This window comes from Herpailurus yagouaroundi, unplaced genomic scaffold (assembly GCF_014898765.1).
Source record: "Herpailurus yagouaroundi ecotype Mexico unplaced genomic scaffold, PumYag 142, whole genome shotgun sequence".
NCBI lineage: Eukaryota > Metazoa > Chordata > Mammalia > Carnivora > Felidae > Herpailurus > Herpailurus yagouaroundi.
Genome location: NW_024412397.1, coordinates 17,114,390 through 17,127,944, shown reverse-complemented (window position 1 = coordinate 17,127,944; position 13,555 = coordinate 17,114,390). Strand labels below are relative to the sequence as shown.

Below are 13,555 nucleotides of genomic sequence, written 5' to 3'. Positions count from 1 at the left end.
AAGTTTATTTATTTTGAGAGAGAGCGAGTGGGAGAGGGGTGGGGGAGAGCAAACAGAATCCCCAGTGGTCTCCAAACTGTACTACAGAGCCGGACATGGGGCTTGGACCCACAAACCGTGAGATCATGACCTGAGATGAAACAAAGAGTTGGATGCTTAACTGACTGAGCCACCCAGGCACCCGGCACCCCACTGATTTTAAAGGTGGCCTGGGATGGCTCTGTGTGGGTGGACAGTCGTGAATCTAACGTGCCCCTGTTAATGGGTGTGGTGGTAATCCCAAGCTTTTGCTATCTTAGACAATGATTCAATATCAATACACTTTTGTGCACATGTTTGGGGGTAAATTTCTAGAATTGGTGGTTTAGTGCATCTCACATTTTGATGGACATTTTCCACTTTCCCTTCCCACCCACCGGCTAAGAGAATGCCTGCTTCTTGTACCTCGCACGACAGCCAATATTGCACTTTTTAATCTTTGAAAACCCTCCTAGACTTTCAATCTCCCAGCAGCTTGGACAAAAATGAAGAACAATTTACATTTATGCGATTCTTTCCATGTTGCCGGCTGTTTTCTTATTGATCTCCTTTGATTCTCAAAAACCCTTAGGAGGCAGGAATCATGATGCTCCTTAAAAGAATCTGAGGAATCATCATCCCCCCCCCCCGCCCCCCTAGAAGAGGAAAGAGAGAAGTTACATGATTTTCTCAGTAGGAGCATTTCGACAGAACTAGAAGCCGCATATCCGTAGCTCTGCTCCTCAAGGTGAGGCCCAGCCTCTGCCCTGCCCCCACGCCCCCCCCCCCCCCACTCAGAGGCCGAACTGGGGAGGACACAGCCTGTACCGTGCTCCCCCGTGAGGGCATCTGACCTGAACTCCGTTCAGAGGGGAGCGGAGGGGGGTGACTTACTCTCCCCAGGGAGGCGACAGATGGTGGGAAGGAAGGCTTGGGAGGCGGAGCCCGAGGCCTGGGGGAGCAGCTGTAGGACAGCTCGGTCAGATGGCTAATGTGGCGGGGCCCGGGGCCCAGGGAGGGCTCTGTGGCTGTTGTCTGAGCTGATCTGGGGAGATGCGTTTTGGCCCAGTCAGCAGCCCTTTCTCTCTGACCGTGATCTGCGATTCCAGGCTGCTCCCCGCATGCCCCCAGCCCTCCTGTCTGCTAGGCACGCCTATGAAGGATGTATCAGCGTGGGGAGCACCGGGGGCCGACAGGTCTGGGTCCCGGCGCCCACGGAGCAGCTGGGTGCTGCCCTACGACTCTGCTGGAGTGTGGACCTCCAGCAGTCCGGCCCTTCCCATCTGTCACAGCCAGCCCGGGGCCCTGACACCCTCCCCTCCCCCCTCCCCCCCGCCTGAGATGCCCGGAGGTGCTGCTGGGCCCTGTGCTCAACTGGGAATTTCTACATATGTCCTTTTAAAAGACGGCTGTTGATCGTAGCTCACCCGGAATCCGTGCCGGGATTGCGTCCGCCCCCCTGCTACGGCCTCGCTTCGAAACTCTGCACCAGCGATGTCCAGTAGGTGGCCACCAGACATGTGGCCCGCTGAGGTGTGCCGTGAGCGTACAATGCACGCGGGATTCTCAAGACTCAAAGAAGGAAGGATGGAAAACTGCTCCCTAGTTTTTTTTATAGCGATTACCTGTCGATAACATTCGGGATACGCTGGGCTACGTAAAGTATATTATTGGACTTCATTGTGGCTATTTCTTTTGACTGACAAACGCGGCTGCTGGAGAGTCTAAAGCAGGTGGCAGATAGGGCTGGCATTCTGTTTCTAAAGGACACCTGTGCCTTTCCCCCACCGTCTTTGTAGCTGGGAAGGAGGTAGGGTATGAAGGAAGGGAGGGAGAAAGAAAACAAGGAGGGAGAAAGGAAAAGAGGGAAGGAGCGAGAAAAGGCATTGTCATCCAGGGTGGCCGTAGGGGGAAGGATGTGCGCTGGTGGCAGATCTCAGTGCCACTGGGTGGTTGGGCCACCTTGGCCAAGTCACCCAAACTTCTGTGATTTCCCCATCGGTAAAATAGAGGTGCTTTTCCCCTGACAGGAGTATTTCTTAATGTTTATTTATTTATTTTTGAGAGAAAGAGAGAGAGAGAGAGCACAAGCGGGGGAGAGGCAGAGAGAGAGGGAGACACAGAAGCAGGCTCCAGGCTCCGAGCCGTCCGCACAGAGCCCGACGCGGGGCTCGAACTCACAAATCACGAGTTCATCACCACCTGCTCAGTGACTGACGTACGTTTGCCTCAGCAGCACCGGAGCCCCGGGGTGGGAGCTCAAGAATTTTTACCCACGAGCGTAGGAACGTTTGAGGGGAGGGCAGCTGGTCGCCCGCCCAGCACAATCCGTTTCAGAGCGTCTCTGTCGCTCACCCCGGGGACTGAATGGAACCACGGTGGAGAGTCACCTTCTCTCTTCTGGCTCTTTCCTGCCAGGTTGCAGCCCCTTCACATGTATTCGGTGTGCTTGCTGGCTGGATTGTTCTCTCTTGTTCCCTGGGGGCCCGTCTGGGAAGTGCCCAAGTTCCACGTGGATAACTGCCGGCGAGCGTGGTGGACGAATCTGCTGTTGCTAAATAATTTCCTGTGGGTCCAAAACGCGGTGAGTCCTGCGTCATGGGCTGGGAACAGGCAGATGGGCACGAGCCCACGCGGGTGTCACTTCACACGGTTTGCGCACTTTCCAAGGGCCGGCCTGGGTCTGATGCCCTTTCTTCTGGCACTTTCTCTGGAGTAACAGTGAAGCCATAGGAAGGGGGTGGCTGGGGGCAGGGAGACTAGCCTCTCGGGATGGGTGAGTGTTACCAAACCAGCCTTGGCAGGGGCAGTTGCTGTGAAAAGCAGAGGGAGGGAGCAGGGTGGTGGGCACTGAGGGGCCAACCGTGCAGGTGCGTGTCCGGAGGCGGCCAACCTTGCTCCGTCAAGGTTCCATGTCACACCCCACAGAGAAAGGACACTTGCCTTTACCTCCACGCAGACGGCCTGTAACTGGGATGGAACATTGCACCATTGCACCTCACCTGCGCCATAATGAGTCGTTTTTTCTGTTTCAAGCCAGATCAGACAGAGCCACAACATCTGTCTATACTGGCTGGGGCTTCCCCCCGAAGCCCTCGGATCCTCACGATGACATCCGAGTCAACGAAAGTGAAATAGGGGTAATTGAATCGTGTGGGCCAGGTGCGGACCGGCCTGGGCCCCACGTGGGAATCAGTGGCGAGGACATGAGCCAGCCACCTGTTTGAGGCAAAGCCCACCTTGGTCCTTGAAAGTGGACGTGTGAGGGCCGTCTGGCCTGGAGGTCTCACGGATCCCCCACCTTGGGCACTTCCCTTTAGCTGGGACAAGGAAAGCTGTCGCTTGTGCTGGATAAGTCTGGGCTCTCGAGGACCGGATTGGGGACTGGAGGGAGCAAGGAGGCTTTTACCTCCGGAGCCCTAGAGGGAGCGGCCCCCAGGAACTTCGTCACGTTGAAGAAGAATGAGGCAGGTAACTGGCTCATTTCACACCAACCCGGACAGCCTGCGGAAAGATGTGGCTTTGGCCAGACGACCGCACGTCCGTCACGCGTGGGAACTCTGGGCTCTGCGGCACAAGCTCGTCTGGAGCCAGGCTTCCAATCTAGATGAGCACATTCCTTCCCCGGGGCTGGGGAGGGCCGGCAAGGCAGGGAAGAGAGGACAACAGAGACCCTTACCGGCTCTGAGGGCACCAAAACGATAATTGTCCCTTAACATTCGTGTAACGGGGTGGAGTTGAGTTCCTCCAACTGCCCTGGGAGCTTAGCTTTTACTGCTTTTTTTCAAGAGAGAAAGCTCTGCATTTCCCTTTTGTAACCTGGCAATAACAATACTCACCACCTAGGCTCCTTACAGGATTAAGTGAGATGAGGTACGTGAAATCCTGTGGCCCCAAATTCCTTTCTCTTCCCTTGGACCGCGGGCCCCCACCCCCCCCCACCTCCCCAGCCTCCAGCTCCAGGAAGGTGAGCGAGTGGCCCCGGTGAGTGACCTCTGCTCCTCTTGTTTCAGTGTAATGGCTGGACGTGGTACCTGGCCAACGATTTTCAGTGCCATCTCATCACGCCGGCGATCGTCCTCATCCACAGAAAGTGAGTGTCCCCGGGACCGGCGGGTCTGGCCACGGGACCTCTCCCACGGCACTCCCAGCAAGCGCTCCAGCTCTGGGCAGAGCAGCCTTTGCGATTTAGGAAACGAACTTTTCAGAGCAGTGTGGACACCGAATCCTTTTCTGTTTATCTTTCTCCACGTTCTCCTCCAAGCTTCGTCCTGCACACACCCCTCTGTGTTTTTGCAGGGTCGTAATCAGGGCGTGTGTAATCTCCAGTCTCAGTCTCTTCCATTCACCTGTCTTTGTAAACATTTCCGCGTAGCGACACGATCCACATACTCCGCGGTTTTAGGATTTCTATGCCATTGTTATGGTCGGGCATCTACATTATTTCCAGTGGTTCATGACTCCAGATGGCACCTCAGTGACTGTCTTTGAACGTACTACTTTTTCCTCCTGTTCATTTCCTTGGGGACCCATTTCCAAGTGGAATGACTAGGGCAAAGCGCAGGAACGATTTCTTGCTGCTTGTTGCATGTTGTGCGGTTGTTCTCCAGAAAGAGGGAAGTAATTACCGCGCCCCCAGCGATACATCAGTGTACCTGTTCCCCTCATCAGATATTTATTACCGTAATTTTTGTTAGTTCTAGAAAAGCTCTCAGGCCTCAATAATTCACGAGGACACTTATAGCTTGTGGAATATCCATGCCATATCTTAAAAGATTTTTCCCTTTTTTTGTTATTAACATACACGTTCAGTTTAAGAGGTATGGGAAGATAGTAGGATGAATAGAGGGGAAAACCATCACCCTAGACCCATTCCTCACTCAAGAAGAGGTGAATTCCCTGTCAATATTTCTGTGTTTATCTTTCTGATCTTTTTCCACACCACTTTTTATTTTTTTTTTATTTTTCTTTTTTAATTTTTTTTTCAACGTTTATTTATTTTTGGGACAGAGAGGGACAGAGCATGAATGGGGGAGGGGCAGAGAGAGAGGGAGACACAGCATCGGAAACAGGCTCCAGGCTCTGAGCCATCAGCCCAGAGCCCGACGCGGGGCTCGAACTCCCGGACCGCGAGATCGTGACCTGGCTGAAGTCGGACGCTTAACCGACTGCGCCACCCAGGCACCCCTCTGCCTCCTTGATTTATACTCACACCTCCCAGGATGAAATCGCTGAGAACAGTGGGGATTAGGAATTAGTGTGCCCTCCCACTCTCACCTCAGTGTGGATCAGACAAGGAAGGTTGAGAGTAGGTCAAGGTGGCTTTGGGATGCTGACCTCCCTTCCTCTCCCCTTCCCTCCCCAAGCCCCTTAGAGAGGGTGGGGATTCCTGGGACACTCCTGGATCGCTGATCCCTGCTGCTGCTGGAGAGGGGCTCCCCGAGCAGGAGGCTAGACCTGTTCAGGCCCCCAGGGCCTCCACGGGGGTGGACTCTCCCTCCCACAAGGCAGTCAAACCCTCAGAGCTCCAGGGGCAGGGGAGCACCTGGCCCAATTCTCTGGGGCTGTCGCAGGCCTCGGCTCTGTGACGGACTATGGCTGCTCCAAGAGCTCTGGAGACCTTGGCAAGCGCCTGCGGGGAACAGGTGGGGCAGGTGTGAGGCCTCTGCAGGCCCGGCAGCCCTGGCAGAGGAGAAAGGGCGAGCCTCCACAGGTCTCCTCGGAGGTGGCATTTGCAGCAGGATGTGCTCATTTCTGGTACAGGTATTTGTGAAGAAACGGCGAGAAAAATCCTGTGGGGCATCCTGGCCAGGGTGCTGGGGGCTGACAGGCTTTCAAAGAATACCAGGGTCTTTTCAGACCATTCCTTCCTCCTCTTGGGCTATATGGCCCCTGAACAGGCCCTTCTGAGGCACCAACCCTCTTGAGAGAATGGGGATAGTGTGTGGCACTTGAAGCTCTGGGCTTTTCTCAATCCCACGGTCGTAGGAGGAGTCCCCTCGAACAGGCAGAAAATACAACCACTGACCCGAGCTGGCAGAGGGGACCCTTTGGCACAGGGTTGGTTTCTTCTGGGGCGTCTCGCTGTGTCTTCATGTGGTCGTCTTCACACGGTCTTTGCTCTGTGGTTGTCGGTCTTCTCATCTCTTCTCATGAAGGTACCAGTCACATTGGATTAGGGCCCATCCCAATGACCTCATTTCACCTTCATTATCTCTTTAGAGACCCTATCTCCAAATAGAGCCACATTCTGAAGTGATGGAAGTTAGAATTTTGGGGGGGGGGAGGGAGGGACAAAATCCAGCCCATAACAGTCTAGATTAGGAGGCTTTATTAGTTTTATTATAGAGGCAGTTAGCCCGTGGAGACTTGTCTGACTCCTGGGAGGAGGTGCCATGGGTTGGGCTCAAGTCTCCCAGGGAGTTAAACAAATATTGACTTGGGTACATGCAGGTTTTTATTGGATGGCCTTACTGGATGGTTAACCATTGACCTAAGACAATGAATTCTTAGTACCTCCTCACTCTAGACCTACTAGAGTAGGTAGTAGGTGGGGACCTACTTGAGTGTCCTTGTGAGTTAAGACCCCTGAGTCCCCAATGTCAGCATCTTTCCTAGAGGCTGTCATGGAAGGTAGATTTTCAATTCCTCAGCTAAAACCAGCACTATACAAGCTTGTGGCCGTGCAACTACGTTTAGCTTCTAAATGGTGGGAGGTATATAAAAGGTAGAGCTGTTTTCCTTTAGAGAACACACTTGTATAGAATGCCAGTAATCCAAGGAGGGCAGAACTAAATGGTCTGGCAAAAGGAACAGTAAATAGACAGCATTGTTTTCATACCTTCCCAGCCCACTCTCACAGCAGACATTACCAATCAATCACAGCACCACCGAGCTAACACTCCTCCATTCCGAGCATTAACACTAAACTAGAATTGGCACTCTGGATGAAAATCATTTGCCGTTTGCCTCACTCATGATAAACGAATGGTCCCTTATCCCCTCCTCATGAAGAACCGTGGCAACTTCACGCAGTGGAATGGGATTGTCAAAGGCACCATCTGGGCAGGGTTATGCCTGGATAGTCTTGTCTTACGCCTGTGTTTGACACTCCTTCTATACTACTGCACATCGTCTTTGTCCCGACCCTCACGATTCTGAGGAGGTGCAACCAGTGCCTTACTCTAACTCTAAAGCCTATGTCCCTAAATCTCATTTCCTGCCCCAGAACCTCCTACATACTACAGCTGGGCCTCCTTCGGGACCCTTCTTGGCCTTACACACGTGTAGTCCCAAACTGTGGAGGAATTAACTTTCGTGGAGCCACCCTTGGCTCATGGGGGATAAAAGACACTGGGAAAACGCCTCTTTCTTTCATCTTCCACGACAGTTTTCAGGCGCATCTTCCACAGAACATTCTGGAAGAATTGAGTACTGGCCACCTTGACAGCACATCCTTGTGTTAGTTTTCCCTGCTTCCCTGTTCTACATGCCATCCCTCATTCCTACCCCCACATCGACTCCCTGCACCCAGATGTTTGTCTCAGATTGCATCTGGGTGGGGGGAGAATCCCTGGACCGCCTCTTACCCTAACCCCGTCCCTGCGTCCCCCTGCGCCTGACAGTCCTTTCTCTCCCGAGTCAACCACCATGTATGTCCGCGTAATGCTTCGTGGGTGGCAAGGAACATTCCCAAGCATGGTCACATCTTGAGCCGCACAGTACATTTCAGGGTGAAGATGAGGAAAATCAAGTTCAAGGTCCTGCCGAGGGTCGCACAGCCAGTAAATGGTCACATTTAAAGGCTAAGCCCGTTCTCTTAACTCACAGCTGCCCCCACATCAGCCTCTCTCAAAGGCAGGCCTGGCAGGAAGTGCCTCTGATTTGCCAAGCTTTCAAGTCTTTCGTGGCCACAAATTTTGCAGCGAAGGAAACTGAAGAGTGCTTCTGTCAATGTCCTCTCTTTGCAGAAGTAAACATGTCCTTGTCCTCCTCGGGGCCATGCTGTTCTTGGCATCTTTCACTGCCACAGCTCTGCTCACCCTGGCTTACTCCCTTCCGGTCGCAGCTCCGTCAGAAGCAAGGTAACCCACGGTTCCCAGCCGGGCCCTCTTGCTTGCCTGCCCTCGGAATGGCCAGGACCTCCCAGGGAGGCTGCTCAGCGAGTGCCAGGCTGTTTGCGCTGTGTGCGGTGGCTCGTGGAAAAACTGGGTGGGAAATGTTCAGCCTGGATGGGAAAGTTGATTGCGTTTTTGTTTCCAAACTTCTGACCCTTTCAACTTGCGCTGGGGGGTCTTCTCTGAAAGTACCGGGAACGCGTGGGCTGCCCGTTGAAATGTTTCTCGGAGGAAAGGAGCGCCCCCACGCGGCTGTATTGGGTTTCTCCTCCCGCCGCCGACCTGCAGCTCCGAAGCTCAATTATTGGCTGGAGAGACTGAAATTTACGGAAGTGGGGGTTATCCCTTCAAGGTCACACGGCTAGTAAGCGGCATAGGTGTGAGTGGAACCGAGGACCTTACCCGCTATGCTATTTTGCTTCCCCAGTGAGGTTTATATCACGATTTTTCCTTATCACCACCCTGTGCTTCACGCGGGAAACGGCGGCACGATTTCCTGCTGATCTGTTCTCAATGCAGCAGGCAGAGTGATACAAATGGGAGTCAGATGCTGTCGGTCATCTGCTCAAATTCCTCCAAAGGCTGCCCACTGCTCTCACGGTAGAAGCCCTGTCTGACCTCCTCCATCACTCCCCTATGTGCTGACTCTGGACCAGCCACACCAGCCTTCTAGCCTTCACACACCAAGCACGCTCTCTCCTCAGGCCTTTGCACTCACTGTTCCCTCACGCTAGGATGCTTTTCCTTTGAAGTCCGGATCTTGGCAGGGCTCGCTTTTTCATTTCCTGCAGGTGTCAGTGCAAGTGTCATTTTCTCAGAGCAGCCTTCGCGGACCTCCCGATGCAAAATAGCGCGGCACCGCGACTCGCACACATTGTGCTCCACATGTATTTGCGAGGGGAATGAATGAATGAATGAATGAAGACACCCCAGGTTTTTCACTATGCCCTTCCTGTCATATCATTGGCCCCTGCGGGCCCTGCCAGGTGACTGAGGGAGAGAGGCTCATTCCCATCCAATCCCATCTAATCTAATAGAGTAGGTCCTCAACTCTAGAAGCACATGAGAATCACCTGGGGAGACCTTAAATCCCACTGATGCTTCCAGCAAGCATCATCTCAGACCACAATCTCCGGGGATGTGGCCCAAGCAACCACGAAGACGTTCCACGAAGACGTTCACTTCTGAAAACCACATTTTTTAGAGCTATCGTGATGTGCCAGCTCCTTAAAATGGACTCGGTCATCGTATTTCCTTGGGGTCCAGGGTGGAGGGGCCCAGGGGCGTTTGCAACTTGAGCAGGCCAGCTGTGGCACAAGGCAGGACCCTGAGGGTACCGCCTGTAGATCCGACTGTGGAAATGAACAAAAGCACCCCAAATTTTCCTTTGGATTTGCCGATTGTGCCGATGGACATCTGAGACATTCCTCTCTTCGTGTCTAGATCAAACATGACCTTTTGCCTCATGTTCTTTTGTTTTTCAGTGAAAACGTGACTGTGTTGTACTTCTCCGAGTACTACACGAAGCCCTACTGCAGATTCGGACCATTCCTCGTGGGGCTCTTTCTGAGCATTTTCATGCACCAAAACCACCAGGCAAACATCCTTAAAACCAAGGTAAGTTTGTCCCATACTTCACTGTAAGGGCCGCGTCTGTTTGGGACGGGAGTGGCCCGTTCGGCCAGCCTCTTCCAAAGCCATGGGCAGGAACCAGACTGCTCAGTACTTTATTGTGTTGTGTTGCGTTAGCAATGTCTCTTGGTGCCAGAGAATAAGAGAGACCTTATCTTCTCGCGAAAGCCTGGTTCTCTGCTTGCTTCACGGAGCTCCTTTAAGAAAGCTCCAGAATTGGAACCCAGCGGTGTTCTACCCGTTGGAGCCTTGGTTACAGACCCAGAGAAATCCCTGACACGGGAAAAACGTACCCAATGAGATTGCAATGGCAAGGCCCTCTTCTGAAAGAACATAGTTACTTGTTTGTGTGTTTTCATAATTAATTTTTTAAATTGTATTTATTTATTTTGAGAGAGAGTTGAGGAGGGGCAAAGAGAGAGGGAGAAAGAGAATCCCAAGTAGCCTCCAGAGCCCGATGTGGGGTTCAATTCCACAAACCATGAGATCATGACCTGAGTTGAAATCAAGAGTTGGACGCTCAACTGACTGAGCCACCCAGGCTCCCATAGTTACTTGTCTTGTAACTTTTTAAAAATGCTTATTTATTTATTGAGAGGGAGAAGGCGAGAGAGAGCATGGGCAGTATGGGAGGGCAGAGACAGAGGGAAAGAGAGGGAATCCCAAGCAGGCTCTGCGCTGTCAGCACAGGGCCCAACGCGGGGCTCCAATCCACGAACCGTGAGATCGTGACCTGAGCGGCAATCGAGAGTCCGACGCTTAACCAACTGAACCACACAGGTGCCCCTGCCCCATAGTTACTTTTTAATAGCACGAGCTCCTTGGTTTCTACAGATAGGATTCTTGGTCAGATTCATTGGTTCCATCTGAGAATCAGGACATGCGGTATCTAAGGGGGAAGAAGCTGTTACTTTACCTTGCAGGTAAAATTCCTTCCCCTGGCTCCTTTGCGGGTAATCACTCTGATTCACCAACCAAACTCGAGATTCAAACTGGAAAGCCGGGTTCGTCTTCCTCATTGACCACTCCTCCCATGCAATCTTCCACCAGTCCCTGCTGAAGCGCCTCTTTAATGGCACTCTGTTGTAATCTACAAGTGAATCGTGCATCTACAGGGGAATATCATAACTCGAGCCTATAGGAAAAGTCACGTAGCCCTTGTATATCCACTCTTTCTGGTGAAGCCCTATGCTTCCAGTGAATCCCTGCTGATCGTTTCTTCTGCTGTCCTCTCTTAGCTTGTCCAGCTGACTTTGGTGAAGCTCTTCTCATCTCTTGATCTCAAATCTACACTTGGGGCAATCTATTTAAAACACTAGCTGGTGTTGCCCTTCAACTGCACAAAAGTTCCTCTGGCGGCAGAGGTGAAATCTAAGATGCGGGGAGAACATTTGTTTATTTTATTTTATTTTTTAATGCTTATTTATTATTGAGAGACAGAGCATGAGCATGGGAGGGGCAGAGACAGGAGGAGACACAGAATCCAAAGCAGACTCCAGGCTCTGAGTTGTCAGCTCAGAGCCTGACGCGGGGCTCGAACTCACAAACTGTGAGATCTTGAGCTGAGCCAAAGCAGGATGCCCAACCGACTGAGCCACCCAGGCACCCCTCATTTTATTTTATTTTAGAGAGAGAGTGAGAGTGAGCAAGCAGGGGAGAGGGGCAGCAGGAGAGAGAGAGAGAGAGAGAGAGAGAGAGAGAGAGAGAGAATCTCAAGCAGGCTCCACACTCATCACAGAACCTAATGTAGGACTTGATCCCATGACCCTGGGATCATGACCTGATCTGAAACCAAGAGGCAGACACTTAACTGACTGAGCCACCCAGGTGCCTCAAGGACCGAGTATTTGTGAACCACTCTGAGGGCTGAGTCAGGACCAGGAAGCCTAGAGCCAGAACACAAGTCAAGCTGAGCTGGAGAAACAAGGTGGAAGGGACGGGCAGACCAAACACAAACCTCTAGAAGCCAGAAAATAAGGACACAGTGTCCAAGCTGGAAGCAACAGGGGGCATATGTTATATGCTGGGAATGAGATGGGGCGGTGTGCATTATGAGTGAAAAGGTGAAGGGGATCCTAGCCTAAAAAGGGGGGCTTGTGGAGAGCCCCCGAGGAAATGCCTTTCCTTCCATGTAGCCAGAGCCTACCGCAGGAATCTGAGGCCCAGGCGGGGAGAGCTTCCCTTTAGAGACAAGATGGTAGACTGATAAGATGCTAGTTTGGTTCAATGGAGACGTTATCATGGCAACCTGGGAACTGAAGCTTAGAAGCAAGAGAGACTCTTGGAAGACAGATTTGGGTCTAAAAAGGTTGAGTTAGATGACCTAAAATCTAAGATCTTGAACTGAGCCCCACAATAGAACTTAACCCATGGTGCTATTTTCTGAGCTAGAAAGTTCTCCATTCTCCCACTCCCTCTGCCATTTTATGACCCCAGTGACTAGGGTACAGCCCATGTATGGATTGGGTGCCGGAGGCCCTTGAGTTGTTGGTGGGAACGGAACCAATCAAGGAGCCTTACTAGGTTAAGGAACAGAATGGGAGGTCAAGAGCGGGCTCCAACATTATCTTCTCTTTCTCCCTCCCCCCCCACCCCCCCTTGAACTTTCATTTAATAATTATTTGGGATTCACGGCCATTTTGTGCAATTTTATCACGCGGGGATCTGTGTGACCGCCACCACAAGCAAGGTGCAGAACTTTGCTGTCGCCACCAAGATCTCTCCATGGTCACACACCTCACTCCCCCTCACTGCACCCCAAACGTAACCCATCGTAACCAGTAATCGGAACCTTTTGCGTTAGCGACATTTTGGGCGCCGATCGGGCTTTACAAATAGATACTGAATGTGACCAGAAAGTAAACTCGTGTCAAAGGAAGTAAATGGACAATGGCCACAACGAGCTGGACCCGTGTCTCTCCTTTCCCTGTAGACGCAGGCCCTGCTCGGGTGGACTTGCTCCCTGGCCGCCCTGTTCGCAGTGGTTGCTCTGGCGTATGCAGTGGATGATACTTCTGTCACCTCTTCACCTGCCGTTGCCCTGTACCAGGCCCTCCACCGGACCCTGTGGGCGGCAGCCGTGGGCTGGGTCCTGTTGGCATGTCAGGAAGGCTATGGAGGTACAACGCAGCACGGGGGGTTGCTTACAGGTTCACACTGGGTCCTTTTATTTATTTATTTATTTTTTTATTTATATATGAAATTTATTGTCAAATTGGTTTCCATACAACACCCAGTGCTCATCCCAAAAGGTGCCCTCCTCAATACCCATCACCCACCCTCCCCTCCCTCCCACCCCCCATCAACCCTCAGTTTGCTCTCAGTTCTCAACAGTCTCTTATGCTTTGACTCTCTCCCACTCTAACCTCTTTTTTTTTTTTTCCCTTCCCCTCCCCCATGGGTTCCTGTTAAGTTTCTCAGGATCCACATAAGAGTGAAACCATATGGTATCTGTCTTTCTCTGTATGGCTTATTTCACTTAGCATCCCACTCTCCAGTTCCATCCACGTTGCTACAAAAGGCCATATTTCATTTTTTCTCATTGCCACGTAGTATTCCATAGTGTATATAAACCACAATTTCTTTATCCATTCATCAGTTGATGGACATTTAGGCTCTTTCCATAATTTGGCTATTGTTGAGAGTGCTGCTATGAACATTGGGGTACAAGTGCCCCTATGCATCAGTACTCCTGTGTCCCTTGGATAAATTCCTAGCAGTGCTATTGCTGGGTCATAGGGTAGGTCTATTTTTAATTTTCTGAGGAACCTCCACACTGCTTTCCAGAG

At 51.9% G+C, this 13,555-nt stretch overlaps 1 protein-coding gene across 1 annotated transcript in view; it reads left to right on the top strand.

Annotated features, from left to right (window-relative positions):
* LOC121032694 (O-acyltransferase like protein) overlaps positions 1-13,555 on the top strand; it is a 70,055-nt gene that overhangs the window by 43,506 nt on the left and 12,994 nt on the right. Inside the window, exons 9-13 of the mRNA XM_040478485.1 lie at positions 2,437-2,602; positions 4,032-4,111; positions 7,989-8,102; positions 9,620-9,752; positions 12,700-12,886. Of these exons, the coding sequence (XP_040334419.1) occupies positions 2,437-2,602; positions 4,032-4,111; positions 7,989-8,102; positions 9,620-9,752; positions 12,700-12,886 (680 nt within the window). The remainder of the gene's footprint in view (positions 1-2,436; positions 2,603-4,031; positions 4,112-7,988; positions 8,103-9,619; positions 9,753-12,699; positions 12,887-13,555) is intronic.